General features: G+C 35.2%; 1 protein-coding gene and 1 pseudogene across 1 annotated transcript; one reads left to right on the top strand and one right to left on the bottom strand.

Moving 5' to 3' along the window:
- Positions 1-7,229: 7,229 nt before the first annotated feature.
- On the top strand, positions 7,230-8,287 carry LOC145130454 (secreted RxLR effector protein 161 pseudogene; annotated as a pseudogene).
- A 2,186-nt stretch (positions 8,288-10,473) lies between these two features.
- LOC145128946 (Tetratricopeptide repeat (TPR)-like superfamily protein) lies at positions 10,474-12,307 on the bottom strand. Its single transcript, XM_079063712.1, has one exon. It carries the CDS (start codon positions 12,160-12,162, stop codon positions 10,618-10,620), a length of 1,545 nt encoding a protein of 514 aa, XP_078919838.1. The 5' UTR covers positions 12,163-12,307; the 3' UTR covers positions 10,474-10,617.
- Positions 12,308-27,105: the final 14,798 nt, after the last annotated feature.

Below are 27,105 nucleotides of genomic sequence, written 5' to 3'. Positions count from 1 at the left end.
TTATTAATAACCATCCTTTAAAATGGATACATCAAATGAAAGAATTACATCAAAAACCAACACAATCTTGAAAGAATTACATAAAATTTTGATAGATCCTTGAAAGAATTACATTAAAAGCTGACACATTCATGAAAGAAATACATAAAAAAAAAACAAACATGTTCTTGAGAGAATGCATTCTTGAAGAATAATAAAGGAATACGAGGATGATCTGGTGGGTGGTCGTTTGACATTAGCCTGTAAAATTCTCTTTGTGTTCTTCAAGAACTTGCACTTCAAATTTTCTTTCAAACATTTCCACAAACACTTGTCCTGCAACATAAGTAGACAAAAAAGTTTAACATCCGGATTTTGAGGTACTTTTTAATTATTTTTCTTTTATGTTTAGGGTTGTCACGACGTGGTTAGGACCACCACGTTGTGGCAAATCAAGATTAAATTGCGGGTTTCATTTAGCCGCCATGGCGTGGTAGCAGCCTGATGGAAAAACCCTAATCTTCTGAGTTACTCCCTATTTAAAGGAATGAGGAGGTTAGGGTTAGCTCATCCTTAGCTTCCATCAGCCTCCTCAAGCCTTGAAATGAGGAGGTTAGGGTTAGCTCATCCTTAGCTTCCATCCGTCTCCTCAAGCCTTGAAGAAACCCTAATCTCTTCCATCCCTTGTTGAAGCTCTTTTTAATGCTCTTGGAAGCTTTTGAATGAAGAAGTAGGAATTATTGAGCTAGGATCCAACAAACAAGTTTCCATTCTTTACCTTGGCACTCTTATGGACCTTTTTAAGTGTCCTAAACTCAACTTTTATCATGTTAGGATTCTAGATCTTGAGCTTTGTCCGATAATCTTCTTGTTCTAGTTAGTTAGAATGGTGGGATCTCATAAAGTTTTCAACTTTATGAATCTCTGCGAAATTTGGTGTAGTTAGTGGCTTGGATGTGAAGTTTAGTTGTATTTTGAAGTCATGCATGAGATTTAGGTCATAAAATCTCATTTTAACCTAATATGGGTTCAATACATGCATTGGACATGCATGTCTATAACACACCAACTTTCATGTTGGTTTTAGTGTTAGAAACACTTCTGGAAAAGATGGACTTCGGACTTAAAGGAATAAGTGCTTAATGGTTAAGTTCATGCCTTGTGGAACCTAGGGTTTGAGTTTTGGACCTTTTTGGATGGTCTTAATGGGTAAAGTTACAAACTTTATCCTTCTAGATCATGTTTTGAGTTATATCTGAGCTTTGAAGCTCGTGAGGTTGAAGAAAACAACTTAATCAATTAAGTTGTTTAGAACCCAGTTCCCACGACATGGCATTAGGTCGCCACGTCGTGGTGACTGGGGTTAGATCGTCTGTTTGTCCTTTAGGGACCACGACGTGGCCAAGGATGGCCACGACATGGTGAGTCAACGTTGACTGATGAATTTAACTTTTGACTTGCATTGACTTTTGGTCAAACCCCTAGTCTTGGAGGAGAAGCTAAGTATGTACATTATATGGCTGTATAGGTGGTTGGTAGCATTTGTGTTTGCAGCAGTAGTAGCAGTTGCAGTTAATCATCGCTTGAAAGAATAATATGTCATTAGGAGAATCATTATCAACCAAAGTCTTTAATACTACCAACAAAATGCAATTCAATCATAAAAACATCCATAAAAAGATAACATAAATGTATTAAAAAATCATACAATGTATACATACTCGGGCTGACAGAATCATAAAAAAAGAAATCTAACATATAAAAGAATCAAAAGTGAAATATCCAATTGGGTTTACAAAATCGAAGACTGTGCACACACTTGGATTTGTGAAATAGCAATGTATATCCAATCGGGTTAAAGATTCACAAAAGAAATCAACATATCATAATGTAAAATAATCAAAAGTGTAATACCCAATTGGGTTTACAAAAACACAGATCGTGTACCCACTTGGGTTTATAAAAATCGCACACTATATACCCAGTCGGTTTACAGAATCGCAAAATAAATAAATAAATAAATATATAATTGTTCCAGAATCACAAAAGAGGGAGGTGTAACCTGAATTCAATGGTATTTTTTGTGGTTCAACGGCGGTGATGATGCCCATCGTGAAGAAGAAGAAGAAGAGCGGCTAGGGTTCTCGTAGTTCTGGTTCAAACGAAATGAGAAGGTTGTGCCCAATAAGTCAAAACAGATTAGATTAGTTACCCTTATTATAGGATGCAATTTCCATAATTATAAGATTATATTAAAATATCAATAATTAATTAATATATTAATTTATCATAATGTCCTTATCCAGATTTTTGAATTGATTTGCTCACATTAAGTTATAAAGTTAGACAATAATTGTTGGTTTATATATGATCTTTTATATATATATATATATATATATATATATATATATATTCTTGTAACATTGCATTTGATTCTTTGGAGAAAAATGACATCAACTCGAAACATCAAATAGGTCTTTAAAAGCTTCAAGGTAACTGGATCTATTATACTTTGGTTAGATTGGTATTGTAATCTCTAGCTAATATATAATGTTTGTTGTTTTGTAGCTTCTATCTATGTACTTTTAATAAATTCAATTTGTTAAAAAACAATAATAGGCAGCGTGTACCGCCTGGTTCCTGGTATGCATTTAACTCATTAAATTATTCATTTTTATAGAGCTACTCGACGAGCTGGGATCCCCAGACTCGTCGAGTAGAAACGAGTCTTGGACGCGGGGTTTAAGCTATATACTCGACGAGTCGGGGTTTTGCACCCTATTTAAGCACCTTAACCCACACCCTTTGGCCTCATTTCCAGCTTCAATGTCCCAAACCCTAATCCACGAAACCCTAGAGCTTTATTTGAGAGTGTGAGCCATTTGGAGTGATATTTGTGTACTTTTGAAGCTTGTGGAAGAAGAAGAAGATAGAGGGCTCAAGAGGGAAAAAGTAGATCTAGAAACTACACACCATTTGCTACATTTTCTGGTAATCAAGTTTCTATCTTGGCTATTAGTTCATTAGATCTTATTATGTCCCTTTTATGAGGGTTTTTGGTCCAAGAATGATAGTTGTTGGAGAATGATCGACCCAAGTGGGCATTCTTCCAGATCTAGGACCTTGAAGGGCTGATATGACATAAAGGTGCAAACTTTATGCCATTAGAGCCCCCATGCAAGCCATAGAGTGTCATATTGGCCTTTTTAGCCCAAAAGGTCATGTATGTAGAGAAAGGTGGGAAATTTACGTGCCCAAGTAGTGTTAGGGGTTTAGATATGAGGTTGTAAGCTTTAGTTTGGTGTATGGATGGCTTAAGGACCAAGTTCTAGGTCCCAAGGAATTAGGGTTTGAGCTAAACCCTTTAAGAAGAGGTATTAACGGGTAAAGTTGGAAACTTTACCCTTAAAAGGACATTTTCAGGGTTTATGTGAAGTATGAAGCTTAGATCTGAAGTGTAGGGGCTTAATATTAAGATAGCCTAAACACACAGGGAAAATCGGCGAGTCCAGAGGGGGACTCGACGAGTTGAGTTGAGTTGTCCCGATTCTGTATCAGGTAGAACTCGACAAGTCTGTGAAGGGACTCGATGAGTTGACTCGGTTTATCACGAGTCTGAGTAGTATAGGAACTCGTCGAGTTAGGAAGTAACTCGAAGAGTTGATTCGACTGGGAGTTGACATTGACTTTGACTTTGACTTTGACCAGGGGTAAAATGGTCATTTTACCCTAAGAAGGATTATCGGATTTTGACTAAGTGTTATTGTGAAATTAATAGTCGGGGAGTCGTTGGAGCGGTCGTCAGAGATTCCTCACACGAGATTTCACAGCTAGCATACGAGGTGAGTTTCCTCCAGTAGGAACGGGTCTAACGCACCAAGGCCGGCCCGTTTAGTTAGTAGTAGTTCCAGAATACGGTCCGATGTCGGGCGGGGCCCGATGTAGGTTTATATGCTTTTCCGGATTTCGATCCGATGTCGGGGTGATCCCGAGGAATGCTTGTATGCTTGATGTCTTCGTGATTCTTGCATGTGTTTGTACTTTTATGTTTCTGGACTTCGGTCCGATGCCTGGGTGGTCCCGAGGAATGTTAGTATGTTTCCGGATTACAGTCTGATGCCGGGCGGGGCTCGAGGAATGTTTAAATGTTCATGATATTGTTGGATTAGTGTCTAAGCCCGTAACCATATTTGTCAAGTACTTGACCCGATTGTGCATGGTCCTTTTGGGTTGCCTTCACCAAAGCAACTTGACTGGAGAAATAATAGAGAAAGAGGTTATTATGATTTATTAATATGTTATAAGAATAATATATTAAAGGAGAAATCATATTTGTTTAATTAATATTGGTCAATAATTAATTAAGAATTAATTTTGTGATCAAATGTAATTAATTAAACTAGAGGGGCTGAATTGTAATTATGTGATAGTTACAAAATAGGGTAAGGATTATCCTAAGGATAGGATGGACGAATTTAAGGTGATAAGGCCTTCGAATTTGTCCATGATAAGGATTCAAGGCTTATCTTATGGGTTGCTTGGTGGGCAAGCAAGTAGATAAGGATAAGGACTGAATCCCTATCTCTACACCTATATAAACACCCCTTTGGCTCATGAATTCGTCCATACCTTCCCAAGGCTTCTTAGGGACGAATTTTTATACCTCTCCTCTCTCTCTATATCATCTCCAATTGCTTGTGGTGTTTGTGAGCCATTAGAGGCACTACACTTGTGGTGCTTGCTTTCAAAGACAAGAAGATTCAAGATTTAAGTTGTTATTACAATATAACAACAAGAGGTATGTAATCTAACCTTTTTGGTTAATTTCGAAAATAGTAAGCATCATTAGGGTTTTATTATGTGTTCATAATGTTGTATAACTAATAGTGAAAACATAGATCCAATTCTAGGGTTGCATGCGCACATAGGATTGTTTGTATAAAACCCATCAGATATATGCTTAGGTTTATGTGTATTATTTGATTATGCTCACATGTATTCCAATATGTGCTCGATGTTGGGCGGGGCCCGATGTCGGGCGGGGCCCGATGCCGAATAGGGTTCGATGTCGGGAAAGCCGATGTCGGGCAATGACCCGATGTAGCAGGGGTGGGGCCCAAGATATGTTTATGTGATATGTGTATGGTATGTGGTAGTTGGGGAGACTCACTAAGCTTCGTGCTTACAGTTTTCAGTTTTGGTTTCAGGTATTTCCACTATTAAGGAAAGAGCTCGGGATGACTGCATGGCACACGCCACAGTTTTTTTAGCCTGGGAGGATTTACTCTGATGTTTGACATATGCTTTTGATACATTGACAGATATTATGTTATTTTTTAGAAACACGATTTATGACTTTTATATGATGGATGGTATTTATGGTTTTTACTAATGGAATTAAACGAAATTTTTGGACTATATTTTTAGGATGTTACACATCGTTAAAAATTCTGACTAGGTCCCGATTAATCTTTGATTAGTCTGTACATGTTACCCGACAGACTAGAAGGCGCCTATCGAATAATCTATTCTTACATAATGCGCGAAGCGGTAGCAATAATAGAATTTTAACACTTTGAATAAGTTTTATCTCAACAGAAACTACTTGATAAATGATTAGTGTTGTATTAATCATATTAACCTATTTTGTTATGATATTAATGGTATTCAAGAACTTTGTTATGATATTAATCATATTTAATTTTTTTAAAGTCAAGAAACTAGCTATTTAGGGTTCCCAGTTAATCCCCGTCTAGCAGACTAATCCTTTAACTTTAGTCCACCGAATCGCTAACGTCGAATGTTTTTTGCGATCATGATAAAAGGTATTGAAAGCATTCGACTCTCTACCAAACCTGTTAGACGTAATATGTATTTGTATGTTATATTTTAGTTAGCCCATTTATTGTGTTCTTTAGATAGCCCACTGTTGTACATTGAGCCCAATTCTATCTTTCATATATATATATATATATATATATATATATATCAGTGTTGCAAAAATCCCGACTAGGCCCCGATTATTCTCCGATTAATCCCTAGGCGCTACTCGACCGATTAGAAGGCGCCTAACGATTAATCCTTGCATACACAATAATTGTAGCAGTAGAGCCCGATAAAATTTTAACATTTTGAAGAAGTTATATCTCAATAGAAACTATTTGAGATATGATTAGTATTATATTAATCATATTAACCTAGTTTGATATCATATTAGTGGTATTTACTAATTTTTGTAAGATATTAGTCGTATTTAGTTTTTTAAAATTCAACAAATTAGCAATTAATGGTCACCGATTAATCCCCCGATTAATCTCCGCCTAGCCGATTAATCCCTTCACTCCAATCCACCGACTAGTTAACGTCGAGCGATTTTTACAACCTTGATATATATATATATATATATATATATATATATATATATATATTCACGTAAAGGCTTTATGCCTCTTCAAGGGGAAATTATCTTTGTAACATGGTATCTAGCCTCTCTCTTCAACCCTAGACGATTCCAATGTTCCTTCCTCCAAAGTCACGACTACTCTTCTCGATCGCCCTCTCTTCACAACTCCTCTCCTTCTTATTCTTCATAACAGGCGACAAATCAGGTGGCGTCAAACTCAACCCCACTGATCGCATCTACGGAATCACTAATATTAAATCCTATGTCCCCCTTATTCTTGATTTGGATTGCTTGAATTATGATTCTTGGAAGGAACTAATGAAAACCCATTGCATTGATTACAAAGTGTATAATAATCTCGATGGGTCATCATCATCAAAAACAACCACTGATCGGGAGTGGGAGACTGTTGAAACATTGCCAAACAATGGTTGTATGCTACCCTTTCTCAACCCGTTCTTCAAGCTATCCTCAAACCCGACACCATCGCTATCAAAGTTTGGAATTCTATTCAGGAGTTATTCCATGAAATCAAAGAAACCAAGGCCATTGAGTTAGATGATGAATTGCATAACATAACTAATGGTGATTCCACCATTATGGAATACTATACCAATATCAAGTCCATATCCAATTTACTTACCAATATTGGAGCCCTAGTGCCCGAACGCAATTTGGTGATTTATACTATCAATGGGTTATCTTCCAAATATGACCATGTTATCCCCATCATCTTCCATCAGAAACCTCTTTCCACTTTTTCTTGAATTAAGATCAATACTCACTCTTGAAGAACGATACATGGCAAAAGATTAGTCACGCCAAGTTCAAGCTTCACATCAAGATCATGGCTCATCACCCACTATCCTCGCAACAGAGCATCAAAATCGACCTTCCAATTCTCGATTTCACAACTCTAGCAGTAGAGGTGGTGGTCAGAATCAATGAGGCGGCAACAGGGGTGGTTAGAATGGAGGCAGAGATGACGGCAGACAAGGCAGGTCCGACGGCGAGACTTTTGGTAGTAAAATTTGATGGTACAGGCCCCACAGTTGAGGATCTGACTCTATATCGCAGTCTTGTAGTTACTCTTCAATACTTGACATTCACTCGCCCAGACATTTCATATGTTGTTCAACAAGTCTGCCTCTACATGCGTGGCCCCAGAGAGCCCCATTTTGCTGCTCTTAAACGGATTCTACGATATATTCAGGGTACTTTGGATCATGGTTTACAATTATATGTTTCTCCAGCTCGATGCCTTATTGCCTATTCGGATGCTGATTGGGCTGGTTGCCCCACTTCCAGGCGCTCCACTTCTGGATACAGTGTTTTTCTCGGCCAAAATTTATTGTCATGGTCTTCTAAAAGACAGGGCACTATTTCGAGATCTAGTGTTGAGGCAGAGTATCGCGGAGTCGCAAATGTGATGGCTGAAACAAGCTGGCTTCGAAACTTATTACGGGAATTATATTATCCTCCTCTCACTGTTACTCTGGTTTTCTATGATAATGTTAGTGCAATTTACCTATCTCCTAGGGGTGAGCAAACCCAAACCAAGAAACCGAGAAACCGACTAAACCGACGAAACCGAAACCGAAGCAAAACTGACGGTGAGGGTGTGAATTTTTTTAAAACCGAAGAATCGGGTTCGGTTTTAGTTTTTACCCAGAAACCGACCCATACTTAAAACCGACAAACCGCCCCAAGAAACCGACCCATCCAACCCAAGAAACCGACTCATACTTGATTGTTTTTTGGTTGTAATAGACTATTTCGGGCTTTGATTGTAACTTGTAATAGACTATTTGTTGTAAGACTCATGTTTTTTTGAAGTATTTAACTTAAACTTGGTGTTTTTTTGAAGTATTTAACTTGTTGCTTCATTTATGGGAAATGGGTTAAAACCCAAAACCCGTGAATGTATGGGTTGAACCCAAGAAACCGAAAAACCGCCCAAACCGACCTCAGAACCCGAGAAACCGAACCGACCAGAAACCGATCCTATTGGGTTTTAAAAACCAGAAACCGACCATTTATGGGTTGGGTTGGGTTTGGGTCCAAAACCGACCCATGCACATCCCTACTATCTGCTAATCTCGTTCAACACCAACACACCAAACACATAGAGATTGTTACACACTTTATGCGTGACAAAGTTGCATTAGGTCAGATTCGTGTCCTTCATGTTCCTTCATCATTTCAATATGTCGACATCTTCACCAAATTGCTCCCATCTTCTTTATTTCTCGACTTTAGATCTAGTCTGAACGTCTATTCTAGACCTCCCCTTTAAATTACAGGGGGTTGTTGGCGTAATATGTATTTTTATGTTATATTTTAGTTAGCCCATTTATTATGTTCTTTAGATAGCCCATTGTTGTACATTGAGCCCAACTGTGTCTTTTATATATATATATATATATATATATATATATATATATATAGCATTGTCCACACGACCAAACAATGGATGTCAATCCACATTTGAACCTATATATATATATATATATATATATATATATATATATATATATATATATATATATATATTCTCGTAAAGGCTTTATGCCTCTTTATGTGGAAATTATCTTTGTAACAAAACCAAAGATGAAAGTCATAAAATCGCATAGATGATAATCAGATTGGATCTAAGGAAGGTAGAATTAATAGATAGAGCCTACTTTAACTATTTTTTATCAAAGGAAAAAAACCTTTATTAGTCTAATAATCATTTTATATTATATGAATACTTAAATGAAAAAAAAAATGAAAAGTCCTTAGATACGTTTTGTTGGTTCTTGAACAAAGACAAATACTTCAGTCAAATTTGATGGTTAATTACTTGATTAAGTAATTAATTAATTCTTTCAAGTGTAGTATTTTTCGCTTACGAGTTACGATAGTCCAATTTGAGACAAAGCCAACTTTACTTTCATTGATCTACTGACAAATGAGATATAAGACTTTAAAGATATTTAATCGTTCAATCTAAAAATAAATTGATATATTTAAATTATATTCTTTTACAAGCTTCTATCTCTAAACGATTTGAATGAATAATATGAATGATTTTAATGCTATCTAAGATAAATCATATCTCTTTTACAAGCTTCTATCTCTAAACGATTTAAATGAGTAATATAAATTAATTTTTATGCTATCTAACGTAAACCATATATTATTTATTTTCTAAATCTTATTATATATAATGTATATAAAATAATTCATATGAGACCGGACTATTTTTACGATAGTCCAATATGAGACAAAGCCAACTTTACTTGCATTGAACAAAGGAGATATAAGACTTCAAAGATTTTTAATCGTTCAATCTAAAAATAAATTGAGTTGTTTAAATTATATTCTTTTACAAACTTCTCTCTCTAAACGATATAATTGAGTAATATGAATGATTTTAATGCTATCTAAGATAAATCATATGTCTCTTTTACAAGCTTCTACCTCTAAACAATTTAAATGAGTAATATGAATGATTTTAATGCTATCTAACGTAAACCATATAGCAGTATTATACTATTATTTATTTTTTTACATTTTATAATATATAATGTATATAAAATAATTCATATGAGACCCGACTATTTTTATAAGACGCTTTTATTGCCACATGTTTTTTAAGGTTGTATTAGGGCTAGAACAACTAATTTTTTTTTGACACCTTTAATGGTAACTATTTATACTTTAAACAGTCATGTCTTTGGTTTAGCTTAAACTATTTATTTTATGTTTAAAATATGATAACATCTCATATATATTCCAAAAGTTACGTTGTTTGTGATGTGATCATCGAAATGTATATGTATATGCTTTGTGTTGATTCGTGGAAAGTTCTTGAAAATTTGAAATTATTGAAAGTGTTCGATGATTCGTCTCAATAAAATAGGTAAATTTTCATCTATAAATGTGTATTTTTTTTGTATATATTTTTTTATTAACTTTTGAATGATGTATAAATAAAAAATTATTTTTTGTGTGTTAAAAGTGAATGATGAATGTTTTCTAATAACTTTTTGTGAATGTATATTTTTTTTTTGTATTGTATAAATATTGTTATGGCCTTGAATGACTTAATTTTTAAATTCCCTTATGCTACATATAAGAAAAACACCATGAATCGACTCTAGTGAACAATAACATAACCAAAAAACCTAAAATTTAAGCCAATAACAAACTTAATAGTACAAAAACACAAAACTCAACCACTCAAAATTTCAATTTTCTCCCACCTCATACTCCATAACTTGTTCCACTTTTGAGAGTCTCATCAACCCTCTCAATGCACTATATATCTCTTCTCTCTTCAAATGCCTCTCATCAAAAGCATAAAACTCAACAACTCCATCATCAACCTCAATCAAACTACACCCTGGTAACTTTTTAACCCCAGTGTTTCTCATTGCAACTTTTGACTTAGCCAAATCATCCCATCTTTTAGCATCTCCGTATATATTCGATAACATCACATAATTAGACGGGTTATCTGGTTCAATCTCAATAAGCCTTTTAAGACAAAACTCGGCTACATCAATTTTTTTATAAATTCTTGACGCACTTAATAAGTTAGTCCAAATTACATTATCTGGTTTCAATGGCATTTTTGTAATAAACTCCATTGCTTCGTCAATTAAACCAGCTCGAGCTAGTAAATCAACCATACAACCATAATGTTCCATTTGTGGGACAATTAAGTAGTCATTTATCATGAAGTTAAAGTGATTAAATCCATCTTTAACTAATCCCATATGAGAACAAGCACATATGACACCTATGAATGTTATTCCATCTGGTTTTTGTTTAGAGTTCTTCATTTCATTGAAAATTTTCAAGGCGTTTGATCCATGGCCATGCATGGCTAACGCGTTTATAACACTATTCCATGAAATCACATCTTTTTTACTCATTGATCTAAACACATCAATTGCATTTGTTATCACACCACATTTTGCATACATGTCAATCAAACTATTTGCAATGTAAGTGTTATCTTTATACCCATTGTTTTGTGCATAAACATGTACCCATTTTCCCAATTCAAGAGCTCCTAGCTTTGAGCAAGCAGATAGAACAATTGCTAGTGTTGCATCATTAGGTTGAACATTGGATTCATTTAACATTGTTTTGAAGGTGTCAAGAACTTCCATGAACTGACTATTGTGAGCATATCCACCAATCAATGCATTCCAGGAAAAGAAATTTCTCTCAGGCATTTCATCGAACAGGTTCTTGCATCCCTTCATATCTCCATTATTTGCATACCCATTTAGTAAGGTATTCCATGACATTAGATCTCGATTTGGAATGACATTGAATAGTTCCCTGGCTGCGTTCATATCACAAGATTCTATATAACCAGAAACCATGGTGTTCCACATTACAATATCGCGTTCAGGTGCCAGATTGAACAGTTGTCTTGCAGAATTGATATCCCCAGATGAAATATACCCTCGAATCATTGATGTCCATGTGACTACATTTCTTAAACTAATCTCGTTGAAAACCTTATAAGCGGAAGAAATTATGCCCCCACTACAATACATATCAATCAAAGTTGTCCCAACAAATGGATTCGACTTAAAACCAACCTTCACCACAAAGCAATGCAATCTTTCTCCATCTTTCAAAGCCGATAGCTTTGCGCAAGATTTCAAGACAATTGGGATCGTAAAGTAATTAGGCTTCACATTTATGCTTATCATGCGCCGAAACAAAATCATTACATCCAGGTACATCTCGTTTCCGATGTACCCTTTGAACATGGCATTCCATGGCGCAGTATTTGGGTCGGAAATTTGGTCGAACACCCGGCGTGCATGAGCGATGTTTTTTATCTCAGCGCACGCAGACACGAGGCTTGGAGTGATATGCCGATTGTGCTCAAACCCATGGGTGGTTACCAGAGCTTGAGCTTGATGGATATGGTTTGTGGTATTACATGACTTTAAAATTGAGATGAATTTTTCTTCAAGGATGCGCTTTTGGGTGAAATTTTGAACAATTTTCGCAATTTTGGAAGAAACCGAGATATTGCAAATGAAGATTAATGGGTTTGTATTTGCACAATTTGCAATGGGCGAAACAACGCGATACCGAGTTTAATAACAAATGATTCTTCTCCTCTGCAACTGTTGTGACGTTAGTACTCGTCTCTGAGCAATTATTGGGGAATTGCGTGCTTTATTACATTCTTGAGTAAACTACACGAATGGTCCCTATAGTTTAGATAATTTGCGTGTTTGATCTTTAACTTATTTTTTAACTCGGAAGGTCTCTATTGTTTGTTTTTGTTACATGTTTGGTCCCTGTCTTACCTAAAAAGACTATTTTGCCCTTGATTTTTTAATTTATTTAAATAAACACATCCCCAACCCCACCCCCTCACTTTACTTTACCTACCCCACAATTTTTTCCTATTTAAATAATAGTCTTTTCAGGTAAGACTAGACCAAACGCATGACAAAAACTAATAGTAGGGACCAAGCGCATAAAAAAAAACAAGAGTAAATTACACGATGGTCCATATGGTTAAGGGTAATTTGCGTGTTTGGTCCCTAACTTATTTTGTTAACTCGAAAGGTCCTTATTGTTTGTTTTTGTTACACGATTAGTCCCTGTCTTAACTAAAAAGACTATTTTGCCATTGGTTTTTTAATTTATTTAAATAAACACACCCCAACCCCACCCCTCACCTTACATTACCTATCCCATCATTTTTCCATATTTAAATAATAGTATTTTTAGGTAAGACATGAACCAAGCGCATAACAAAAACAAACAGAAGGGACCAAACGCGTAACAAAAACAAATAGTAGGGACCTTCCGAGTTAAAAAAATTAAGTTAGGGACCAAGCGCGTAAATAACCCCAAACCATAGGGACCATTCGTGTAATTTACTCCAAAAACAAATAGTATGGACCTCCCAAGTTAAAAAAAATAAGTTGGGGACCAAACGTGCAAATTACCCAAAACCATAGGGACCATTCATGTAATTTACTCGACTTGTTTTTTTTAGTAAGTTACAGTTGTGGTACCTGTGGTATATAACTATCTATAAGTTTGGTCTTATTTTTGAAAATGTGAGCACTACCACTGATCTTCATGGTTGTCAAATGTATCAGTTTTGCTCTGTTTCTCGGTTATTGTCTAACCAATTTCGTTAAGTATAGGTAAAATGACAAAATTGCCCCACTTTTTCTATCCCTTTCTTAGTTTTGACATTTTCTAAACTTCATTGGCGATTTTTGTAATTTAGTTTAAAATAAGAAAAAAACCCTAAATTGAATAACCCCCATCTTCTCCATCTCTATCGTGTTTTCTCCCTCCTCTGCTCCATCTTCGAAGACCCTTTCCACCACCATCGCCCATCCTCATTCTACCTCCGGTTTCTCTCCCTTGTAACTATGGCAACCCTCTCTATGTTTCTCTTTCTCTCGTTAAAATTATGGGTACCCTCTTGCCGTCGGCAACTATTGTTGGGTTTTAGTATACTACAACATCCTATGGTGCGCATACAACCCTAAATACCTTGGATCTATGTTTTCACTAATTATACATGCAAATGGTTTCCAAGGCATTAAACATATAACTAGCATGCAATTGACATGAACAATATAAGATGCTAGTTAGGATAACATACCTTTTGATGTAGCTTGAATCCTTGTTGTATTTGGTGTTGCTAGAAAGACTTTGGCCTTTAAGAACTTAGTGTCCCAAGTGTTGCACCTCAAATGAAATCACAACTCACCTAGGACAAAGGTGGCTCTTGAGAGAGAATCTTCATACACCAAAACACCTCCATATTTCTCTAAGAAAAGAAGTGGTCATTTTTGGCTATGGAGTAACCTATTTATATGTAGGATAATCAAGGGTCATGGGTATAACCCAAATCCATACCCATGGGTTTTATGATCCATGGTTCATATGGCCCAACTATTTATGTATCCATACATAAACTTGGTCCAACATGGATCATAAGCCCAACACATATAAATATAGCTAATTATCGTAATTAGTCCCCATAGATTTAATTAGTCTCTTTTGATCACTAAATTAATTACAAATTAATTCTTGATCAATACTAATTAAAACATATGATTTCATATTAATATATTATAACTTATAATATATTAATAAACCATAAATAACCTTCTCTCAAAAGTCTATCGTAACAAATTGTTCTGGTGTTATGCAACCCAAATGGACCATGCTACTCTCGGGTCGAGTATATACCAATAATAGTTATGGGCTTAGACATCTAATCCAACAGTCTCCCACTTGGATAAGTCTAAAACTATTATTGCAAGTATGACTCCAAAATCCCGACTAGCAATCGTAGCTCTTAAAAGCCGCTGTCAAACTCTGACCTAGTCGATGTCGTGTCCATTAGATAAGGGATCATATATTCCTCCATTCTAGATATCATATGGACTGAGAAATGGATTATAATCATTCTCTCTATCCATCTGTTGTTTCCCGATGTCTGATTTATGACGACTAACTAATTGAACAAATCAAATCAGTCCAGGTCCGGCCGAGCACTTACGTTTGTCATCACTAAATCATCGAGGGGCCCACAGATGTCGCTTTTATCCCTCCAAGGGTAAAAGGAATGGATAAACTTCGTCCCAAATGCTCGCTTGCACTTACTTATCAAATCACACACAACAATATGTTTTATAACACCGAGTTACCGGAGCGTTTTCATATTATCAATGTGCAACCGACTTGCAGTTACAACTCACATGTCTAGGTTTGAAGAATATAAGATATTATCGTCTCATTAATCACCCGTGATAAAATCCATGAAGTGATTAGATGAGCGTGGGTTGAATACAATACTCGAATCTTATTCCAGGAGCACTCATGAATACTGCAGTTATGTCTAGGCCACCTAGACAAACTACAGACCCATTCATGACAGTCTTGCCTTAATACCTACTTCCAAAGTATGATCGACTATGGATGGTTTGAATAACCTAGTTATCCGGGAAGTCAAAACATCCAAAATGAAACACAAGAATAATACTAATCCTAGATGGCCCTGAACCTTTTGAGCCATATTGATTACTCATTATTCATTGTTTAATGTTTCGAATAAACAACTTAATGCTTGAATAAAAACAATAGGCATGCCATGCTCCAAGCATGCACACTATGTTTGTCTACGGTCCTTACTTTGTGAAATAGATCAATTAAAAACATTTCAACGATGCTCATTTCTCAATCCCAAATCCTTATGATAAATGTAAGAATTTCAAATTCTTTCCATTTACCAAAATCTGTCAGATTCTAAACTTATATGAAATGATCCTCTTGTAATGGCTATGCACACAGTCACAAAGACTTGGAAACAGACAATACAAAGTATTCCAATGGAGAGCAATTCCATGGAAACGGAGTCTCAAATTCCAAGTACATTCCTTTGAATATCCTTCTTGCATTAAGTTTTCTAATCTTACACAAATTTTATGAACAACTTCCACCTATGGAGACATTTCCATATTCCCGTTTTGATAATCACTTTTGAAAAAGAGTTGCCTCTTTTCAGAATATGTAAATATGGTCCTTTCCAAAAATTTACACCATACTTCCAACTGTCCATGAGCTACCAATCTTTGGTAAACCTCAGATTGTCCTCGACAATTGCTTAATCATTTTAGTCATATCCAGTTCTAGTCCCTTTTCCCTCTTAATGCCCTAGGCATTTGGAAAATTTTAGAATGGATAAATATTATAGCACATGTAATCGATCCTATACCCGAAGCATATGGGACACGATTCATGATGGCTTACACAAAGACATGATACTTAACCAGTCTTTTGCTACAATATTTTTTAATTTGTCATGTTCTCATAATTCGAACTATGAAGAGGGATGCCGTAATCATAGTCGAATTTTGAGAACGCAATATATATAGAATTTCCTTATGTTGAACCATTGAAACAAAACATTCGTATATATCCTTGACTAAAGTTGATTAAAATCTCAATCTAAGCTTGTAGAATTGAAATGAAGTATAAAATCCTTTCCCTTAATTATAGCAAAACAGCTTTTCATAGCGAATTGAAACTTTTGCTTTCTATAATTAACATTGCTAACTTGCAATACTTAACATAATTGATTATGCTCCCACTTGCATAATAATTATTATTTTACTAGCATAACACTTATGCTCCCACTAGCTTTGACATGTACCCAGAAATCTGTTGTACTTCTAGAAATCAATACTTTATTGACTTTCATTACCAAAGTTCAGATTTCTGATACGAGATGCTTTGATAAGACTTTATCAAAATCATACATTTTTCCGTAGATAGCTCACATGTGTGTCTAAACAATTTTGAAGAGGGATGACGTAATCATAATGTTTAGACCTTTTGCCATTCTCACAAGTCCATGTTAGTGTGCCAGTTAACCATACACGCTCCACTAACGACTTTGAAAATGCAAATATCACAATTGCTATCTACTTAAAATCTACTTAGTGAAAGTGTTTCCTCACCATCATTTTCATGAATCGGAGAGAAACCTTATGACACTTATATTTTTTTGGTGTATGTGTTCCTATCCATGTAAATTTGTCATAAGCATAATCACAAGACAAGGTTAGTGACAAATCCAAACTCATATGGACTGAACTTGTTCAATCTTAATTTCTTGTTACCTGACAGCACAAGGGCCTACCATTGCTTCCAGGTTGTTATGCAAACCATTGAGAACTCATAGAACTCACAAGCATAGTCAAATTTTAACTGGAATGGCACAGAAACGAGAATATGCCAGCACGATAGGTTACAAACCTCAAGTCGTGTGCTAGTGATAGTAAACAGATTTTATTCTTGACTAGTTCTTGAAACCTTTTCAAGATCCTTAAGACCCCCACTGTCCTCTTGACATATAAGATTCTCTTGTCAAGAACCATTCCTTGACAAACAAATATTCAAGAGTTAGTGCGGATTCTTATCAAGACAAACACTTCACACAATTGGTCTTAGTTGGTCTTTCTTTTATCCAAAAACATCACAACTTACCAATTTCAAATGTACAAGAGTAAGAAAGCATTTTACTCTACATTTGACAAGTGTTATAAACCTTCTAAAGATTATGTCGCTCAAGTTACGATCTTGGAGTATGAATCTAAGACTTGTTTTGGAACGAAGCATGATTCACTTTTTGATTTAACCATTTCGACAATTAACGATTCCTCTTCTTAGTCATACAAATGCACTAAGATGTCCTTAGAGGATCAATTGTGACATGGTTTCATAATCATTAAGTTAATCATAAAACAAGATACTCAAGTACTCTCCCATCTTTTCAGATTGGAGAAACTTTTATCTTTCTTCCTAATTTGATTCTTCTTATCCGTTCTGCCTTACATTGAAACTTTTCCAATGTTTCAGAATTACACTTAAACTTGTAAGCATAACCATATTTACTAAACTTTAGTAAATCATAACGAATAGTCTTATCGTTCTTTGTGGTGGACCTGACCAGCGTACAACTAAGTGTACCCGATCCCTTAGTCCTTCACTTGACTCATATATACATGTGAACAAGGAATTTGTCTTAATTTCCCAAAGATGAAAATTCTCATTCACCATACAATACAAGTTGCATGATTCCAAGTTTCTATCCAACTGAAACTTGGGTGATGAGAATCTTTCCTTGTTTGGTAAATTATGACACTACCACAAATGAAAGAATCAAATCCATTTTCCAATATTGCTATCAATGGAAACATATAAACAACATTTCTCACAAATGCCATTGTAAGGATACTTAAAATAAATAAAATCAAAAATTTTCTTTTATTTTAAAACTTGCGGAAAAATTATCCTTACAATGCAAATACATATGAAAAACATATTTTTATCTATTCCTAAGCAATCTATCATGACTCATAAGCGGCAGCTCAAAATTCTGATCATCGAACCATGCGATCGAAATCCATTTCTTCACGATCAGAATTAGCATACTCTTCTTTTAAGCTTCCTTTGGTTCTTCAAAACATCAAAATGTAATTACATTACATCATGTATTAAGAATCTCCAAATAGGAACTTTAATAGAGTTAGATAGTGGGCTTTCAGGTAAATTTGGGCAGCTTCGCAACCAATATCCCTTCTCTTGGAAAAAGAAACATATGGACTCTTTGGAAATGGTACACGAGACTATCTCAGACTTAGCCTTTCTCTTTACCATTGGGTCAAATGACTTGACCATGGCCGATCCCTTTCCATTGAGAAAAGAAAGCTTTTCTGGACTTCTAATGTTACCATTGTAAATGTCCATGGAAGTTTGGGAAGTTGATCTTCCAATCAAATTTGCTTTACCAATGCTCCAAATCATTGCTGATTCAGTAGCATCAATCAAATAGGTAAGATCATTAAGGGTCATGTCATGTTCTGTCACATAGTAGTCCTTAATGAACTCACTATATGACTCGGGAAGTGATTGAAGAACCCAGTCAACAGTCAACTTCCTTAAGACTTTGACACCCAACTCTCCCGGCTTGTCTATATATGACTTCATCTCTAAGATGTGGGCGCATATAGACCTTGACAATAGGGATTGAGTGACCTTGACCTTTTCAAGACTTGAAATTGTAGGTTAAGGAGAATAATTGGAGGAGGTGGAGGAAGTGAAGTATGATTTCCAGTCTCATTAATGCACACCAAAGGGATTAATCTTTCACCTTGATTGCCATGTGGGATATCATCTTCATTAGGAAAGCTTTATCCAAAAGGATATGGAAGACCATAGTTGTCATAACTAGACATCTATGAGGGAGAAATTCAAGTTTAGTTGATTTAAGTCCTTAATATAACACCCAATATGAAATATTAAGGCTAGGACCCAACATAATATTTTATAACTTGGAAAAGGTATGCCGTAATCCAAGCTACAAAATATTTGAAGGTAGGTAAATGATGATTTACCAATTTCCACCATAAAAAAATGAAACTTAACATTAGGTTTTAAATGAATTGAAATTCATAGATCTTTTGAGATTCATTGAACTATTCAAAGGCATGTTTAAATCTCGATTGTGCCCTTCAAGTTTGTGACTGGGATGCCGAGGATCACAAACAAGGAGTGAATAACCATGCAAATTAACTTGGTATACTTAATGTTACAACCACCTAATCATGTGCCGGTTAACCATACACGCTCCATTGATCTATGATTAACACCAAGCTACCCTGTGCCACGCATTGTCAGTCCCAGATTAGTGTGCCGGTTAACCACATACGCTCCACTAACGACTTAACAAGGTACAAAGTGTCATTTCGTGGGTTAGCACCAAATTCACATTTTCCTAAGTAACTAAGATTGGGAATTTATAAATGTTTAGTTACTTAGTGTTTATCATTATACTTTTAATGAAGGGGAATTAGAGTCCTGTCCTACCCATTCGGCTAACGACCCTCCACCAGTCAAGGAAGCGGTGGGTGAGAGTGGACACCCATTAAACTGCCATTTTATAGGTAGTAACCTTATACCCCCTTATAGACCGGCTTCGTAAATGAGGCCTACTAACGGTAAGACTGACTTTGTTCTTATACATATATATAAGTATTAACTTTTAATATTATAATAGTACAATGGTGTATTTTACACATTTAAAATACTTGGTCGTTTAATCTTATTAATTAAACTATACTCTTAATTAAATTAAACTTAAACCGTGTCATTATCGAACTATTAACTCTTTTAATTAACACTTTAATTAATTTAATGAAGTCCATAAAGTTTGAATTTTAACTTTTAAAATTCTAAGGGTTGGAATTAAAGTATACATGGGGGTGACTTTACAAATTCCAAAACTTGAGGGCAAGTTTTGAACAATTCAAAAACTTTTGATTTCCATAACCTATGAGTTTAAAGTAGTTTAATGGAAAAACTCTTCAAGTTCTATAACTTGAGGACAAGTTATGGAGGACTTTAAAAACATTTAAAACAAATGAGACTCTTCATTTTCATAACTTATGGAAATTTTGTGAGTTTTAAAGTTCATAAATGAGACTTTTCATATAACTTGAGGAGAAGTTACAAAAACACGTACTATGAACAACTTTTAGATCAATTTGGATTGAAAACAACTATCACATAATTTTTCCTATTAATCTAAACTAACTCATAAGCAAAGACAATTCATATCAACAATTTTCAAGAACTAAGCTAGTCACATAAATCTTGAAACTTTGAAAATTATCCTTTATTTGGATGAGAATAAACATTACCATAGTACCAAAAACAAATTTTATGAACAAAAACACTTTGTGGTAATGATCCTAATCTAAAACAGGCCAAAAAACTCAAAAATTTGCATCCAGGGAGACAAACTCGTCGAGTTCTATAAGGAACTCGTCGAGTTCTATAAGGAACTCGTAACCTCACGAACTCGTCGAGTTTATAGCTAGAACTCGTCGATTTTTTAGTCTGGGCAGATTCTCGGCTTTGAAAAATAAGTTGCATCAAGTATAATTGAAAACAACCCATGTCTCTGATACCACTGTTGGGTTTTAGTATACGACAACATTCTATGGTGCACATACAATCCTAAATACCTTGGATCTATGTTTTCACTAATTATACATGCAAATGGTTTCGAAGGCATTAAACATATAACTAGCATGCAATTGACATGAACAATATAAGATGCTAGTTAGGATAACATACCTTTTGATGTAGCTTGAATCCTTGTTGTATTTGGTGTTGCTATAAAGACTTTGGCCTTTAAGAACTTAGTGCCCCAAGTGTTGCACCTCAAATGGAATCACAGCTCACCTAGGACAAAGGTGACTCTTGAGAGAGAATCTTCATACACCAAAACACCTCCATATATCTCTAAGAAAACAAGTGGTCATTTTTGGCTATGGAGCAACCTATTTATATGTAGGATAATCAAGGGTCATGGGTATAACCCAAATCCATACCCATGGGTTTTATGATCCATGGTTCATGTGGCCCAACTCTTTATGTATCCATACATAAACTTGGTGCAACATGGATCATAAGCCCAACACATATAAATATAGCTAATTATCGTAATTAGTCCCTATAGATTTAATTAGTCTCTTTTGATCATTAAATTAATTCAAAATTAATTATTGATCAATACTAATTAAAACATATGATTTCATATTAATGTATTATAACTTATAATATATTAATAAACCATAAATAACCTTCTTTCAAAAGTCTATCCTAACAAACTGTCTTGGTGTTATGCAACCTAAATGGACCATGCTACTCTCGGGTCGAGTATATACCAATAATAGTTATGGGCTTAGACATCTAATCCAGCTACTCTATCACCACCCACATCCTTTGCTTCCCTCATCGCCGCCTGATCTCAAGTTTCTTTATGTTCCCATCACTGATATATGTCACTACATGGAACTCACGTTTTCAAACATGAGGATCATTCGAATTCACTTTGAGTCCAATCAAGCACACATTCGAGGTGAGTTCATACCCCTACGTTTTTACTGTTTTTCAATGTTTTAGGGGGGGGGGGGGGATACAATAAAAATACAAGAATCTCTTGTGATAATATTAAAATGATTTCAAACTCCTTTCAACTGATTTAAACTATTTTAAAGGAAGGTTTCAAACTACTTAAATTGTTTTATACTTTTATTTCTTTCAAAATAAATGTTTATACATACATATACATATACATATACATACATATATATATATATATATATATATATATATATATATATATATATATATATATATATATATATATATATATATATATAATTAAGATCCAACAGGCTTAGGACTGGTATTTCCACCTTAACTCCTGCTCCTTGTCTAGTTGTGGACTAGGGATAGAATCACTTGTCCGACTGTCTGATTGGTCTCAATTATATATGCTTTATATATATATATATATATATATATATATATATATATATATATATATATATATATATATATATGAAACTTATTTAAATAAAGCTTTAAACCCTTTTGTAATATGTCGAGCAAAATGTATTTTTCCTCAAATTATTTCATTATGTTATACAAACTGTTAAATTACTGAGATTTTCATTACGTACAGAACATACATATAAAATATAATAGGTATAGTTTAGGGAACTTACATACTACGGTTTTTAACTACGAAAAGGATAATATATACAATATATCTTTATAAAAAGGCTTTTCTTTATTCTACACGTAGCCGTAAATATAGCTTTGTGAGAGTTACCTTCAAGTACTTATCCAAGTGCCAACGAAAGCCCTGATTTTATAATCAGAGTCTCCTGGAGGGAGAGCGTGAGTTTGTGTATAGATCTATATGAGACTGATAATCCCGCACCCTGACTGTTAGCTACAGTTGTTCTGGGGTGACAAAATTCATAACACTTCCGACGCCTGAAGAACGTCGTATCAGGCCATCCTGGTCTTTAGCATAGTTATAATAACTCACAATTTGGAATGAACAATACGACTAGTGTATGAATATATAAATTACTTTACATAGTTTATACAATAAAAAACTAAAATCCAATACTTTACAGTACAGCTGGTGGATCCAGGAACATACATACGAACTAGTAACATGAACATACATCATAGAAAGGACCTATAATGCTAATTCTATGATTCCTTGGGTTATACTCCAGGGTTATATATAAATAGGATCCGATAGGCAGTAGAATGTGTGCTTTCCGCTTTACTTCATGTTCCTTGTTTGGATGTGGGGTTAGAGCAGATTCACACAGTCTACTATCTACCCGATCTTGGTTGTATATATTGATGGGTTTTGAGCACTACTGTAACAACCTGATATTTCAGGTCAATGTAATGACTAAAAGTCAAATATTGTAATCTCTTTTGAAGTAATAAAAATAGCGTCAAAAATGAAATGTTAAAAAATCTTCGTTTGAATATACAAAGTGGTAGATATCGAATCAAGGTTTACAGAAATATAAAGAACACAAAAATCCGAGTTATAACGAAGAAGATATGACCAATTGAAGATCCGTAACAAATCCGGTAAAGCATTGATAAGCATAAAACTCAAAGTTTCCATAAATTACTTTTTATCCTTAAGTATCTAAATGAAAGATGTAGATATCGTTAAACCGTAAACATACATAAAAAGAACGCCCAAATCTGACTTCGTATGGAGAAGTTATGATTTTTCTAAGTTTCGATATAGCAGTAGACAGCTAAAAACTCGAAATAGAGATCGAGCGACTTTTTGCCGACACGAACTAAACGAGAGTCGAAGGTCTCAACAATAGGAGTACAACGGTAAAAAGACAGGTGGAAACGGATGTCAGATGAAGAAGTTATGAATTTTTAACGGACTTTTCCAATCCCGGCCTATTAAAAATATAATATTAAAAACAAAGTCAAAACTAGCTAACGGAATCTAAACGAGAGTTGTAGAGCATATTCTCACCTACGCGTGGATATAAAGAACGTCGAGAACAGAGCTCGTACGCAAAAGTTACGGATTTTACAAGTTCGGGGCACAAAGTTCGAGGCTGGTCCGAAGGGAACGCCCTGCGTTCGCAGGCCCAGAGCCGAGTCCCATCGCCCGTCTAATCCGAGGTTCGTAAGCAATGACGTACGAGGGAACGCCCCGCGTTCGTCAAGAGAACGCCCCGCGTTCGAGCCATTTTCAGTCCTATATAAAGGGGCGAGGGCAGCGGATATTCTTGGCCAATTCACTACTTTCTCTCCCAAATTTCACACTTATAAGCCCTCGAGACTATCTCGACATCCCGGTTTCATATCCAAGCTCTGACGGACGTTCGAAACCTCGAGATTTCCGAGAAATCGACTTTTTCCCGGTCGAAGTGCTGCCCGAACAACGAATCGTTTTCATCAACTCACCACTTCTACTAGGTGAGTTCATACCCCTATCACTACACTTTTAAATGCTTTTTAAACGCTTTTAAACACTTTGGGGGGGGGATACAAGTAAACACACGACTAACACCGTGTGAAACAACCATCTTTGCTATACTTTTCATACTGTTGTTTTGACTATCATATGAAGTTGTTATCATACAATACACCTCATAAACACATCTTTACCCTCTTGGGATACAATATGTTTTATAAATAAGAAATATGTTTTATTTATAAGTATACATACTACAACACATCAAGGGTAACCATTTCAACTATAACATTTTGTCTTTAAAAGGAAATACAACTCTTTATTACGCCTTTGTTAACACTGTAGAAAGGGTAATCATTTCATACAAAAGATTTTCAACATATTACTCGTGAACTTATTGTTAGCAAACATGTGAGGCTAATGGCTTTGTTTAGTATCAAACGAAAGTCCCTTCTATAACCAGAGTCTCCTGTATGGAGAGCGTGAATTTGTGTATAGATCTATACGGGGCCGACGACTCCGCACCCCGACTGTTAGCTACAGTCCCCGGGGTGACAAATGTCAACATTTGGTACTACCGTCTAGTATGGTTATGAGAGACTCGCAACGCGGAAACAATGACTCATGCACGTAGTAATACACTTTTCGAACAAATCCATGGAATAAGTATCTTTATGATTGCTTTTATATAACTAGTTTGTATTAAGTAATCATAGTAGGATATTATTGTCACGTTCGGTGTCTGGTTTAAAGACAACTCTGGCAATTTTATTATTTTTAATAATAAAACTTTACCTCTTCATTTTTAAGCATGACATATTTGCTTACAAGTTACAGTCTCGGACATTTAAGACTGCTTTTCACTTTTAGGAAAATATAGGATTTTCTTGGTTCAATGCATTCGCTTTATACAACAACGATTCATAACACACTTTATAAAGAAAATATCGGATTTTCTAGAAAACATACACGAACTTTCGAATGGCATACATTTACTCAAATCACTACTTATGAACTCACCAACTTAATTGTTGACACTTTTCTTGAAATAATTTGTACTCTCAGGAAACCACTAAACAAGGTTAGCAACTACTTTTGGGGATTAACACCTTGGCGTTAGTATCATCTTTTGGAATTCATCATACTGTATTTGACTTTAAACCATGTAATAAATACATTCATGTAAACTTTTCAAATATATGTTATGGTGGTGTGTACTTTCTTTACTATTCAATTGTTATGGTACTGCACATGACGTCCTCCGCCCCCGAACGTTTCCGCCGTTCAGGTTTGGGGGTGTGACAACTACATCATTCCTATGGTGTGCATGCAAACCCTAAAGATTTGGATCTAGTTTGTCTAATATACATGCAATGATCATCCAAAGCCATAATCCATAGATCTAGCAAGCTATGAACGAAACTAGGGTTTAGATCTTACCTTTGATTGTTATTTAGCAATAACAATATATTCCTTTTGATCTTTGACTTCTGAAAGCCTAGTGCCTCAAGTGTTGCACCTCTAATGGGGTCACAAACACCAAGAGCAATAAGGATGAAGAAGAAGGAGAATGAGAGGCACCAAAAACGTCCAGAAACCCTTAGCAATCACTTAGCCACGTTTTTGGGGCTTAGGGGGTCCTTATATATAGTTAGGCTATTAGGGTTTTCAACTAGGAAACCCTAATCTGATTGCTTAAGCCCTAAGCAACTCATGGACTCCTTTTGGAACATCCCTTGGACGAATTCCTTATGGGCTTCCCATAGAATTCGTACAACCTATTTTCCAAGGTGATCCATAGCCCAATTGCAATTATCTTATAATTACAATATCAATCCCCTTTATTTAATTAATCTCTTTTAGCCACAAAATTAATTCTTAATTAATTCTTGACTAATATTAATTAAACAATATGATTTATCCTTTAATATATTATTCTCATAATATATTAATAAATCATAATTAATCATCTTTTTCCTTTATTCATCCTACAAGTTGCTATGGTGAAGGCAACCCAAAAGGACCATGCTCATAATCAGGTCAAGTACATACCAAAATAGTTTTGGACTTAGACACTAATCCAACAGTCTCCCACTTGGATAAGTCTAATAACTATTTTGCAGATACGACTTCAGAACCTGATCAGCAATCGTAGCTTTCAAAAGCCGCTGTCAACTATGATCTTATCAGAAGCGTGGCCTTTAGATAAGAGATTATATAATCCTCCATTCTCAAGATATCATATAGACATAAGACATGAATTTAAATCATTCTCTCTGTCTATATATTGTTTCCCGACTTCCGATTTATGACGACTGACAACAGATTACAATTGAACACATCAACTTAGTCCCGGCTTGGCCATGCGCTTAGGGTGTCATCACTAAATCATCGAGGGGCCCACATATATCGCTTTTATCCCACTTTGGGTAAAAGGAATGGATAAACTTCGACTCAAATGCTCGCTTTCTCTTACTCATCGAATCACACACAACAATATGTATTATAACACCAAGTTACTGGTGCGTTTACATATTATCAATGTGCAACGAACTCGCAATTACAACTCACACATCTCGGTTTCAAGAATATACAATATTATCGTCTCACTAATCACTCGTGATAAAATCCATGAAGTGATTCAAGTGAGCGTGGGTTTAATCCAATACTCTTAATCTTATTAAGAAGTACTCATGAACTCTGCAGCAAACTTCTGTTATGTCTAAACACTTTAGACAATCTACAGACATATTCATGATAGTCTTGCTTCATACCTACTTCCGACGTATGAACGACTGTGGAGGTTCGAATAATCCAGTTA

This window comes from Lactuca virosa, chromosome 8, assembly GCF_052849685.1.
Source record: "Lactuca virosa cultivar CGN04683 chromosome 8, Lactuca_virosa_CGN04683_v6, whole genome shotgun sequence".
NCBI classification, from domain to species: domain Eukaryota; kingdom Viridiplantae; phylum Streptophyta; class Magnoliopsida; order Asterales; family Asteraceae; genus Lactuca; species Lactuca virosa.
The sequence above is the reverse complement of the archived record's forward strand: the minus strand, read 5'-3'. Positions and strand labels throughout refer to the sequence as shown.

Bases quoted from the DNA above. Each gene is read 5' to 3' on its own strand.
- LOC145128946 (XM_079063712.1), bottom strand. From the start codon at position 12,162: ATGTTCAAAGGGTACATCGGAAACGAGATGTACCTGGATGTAATGATT.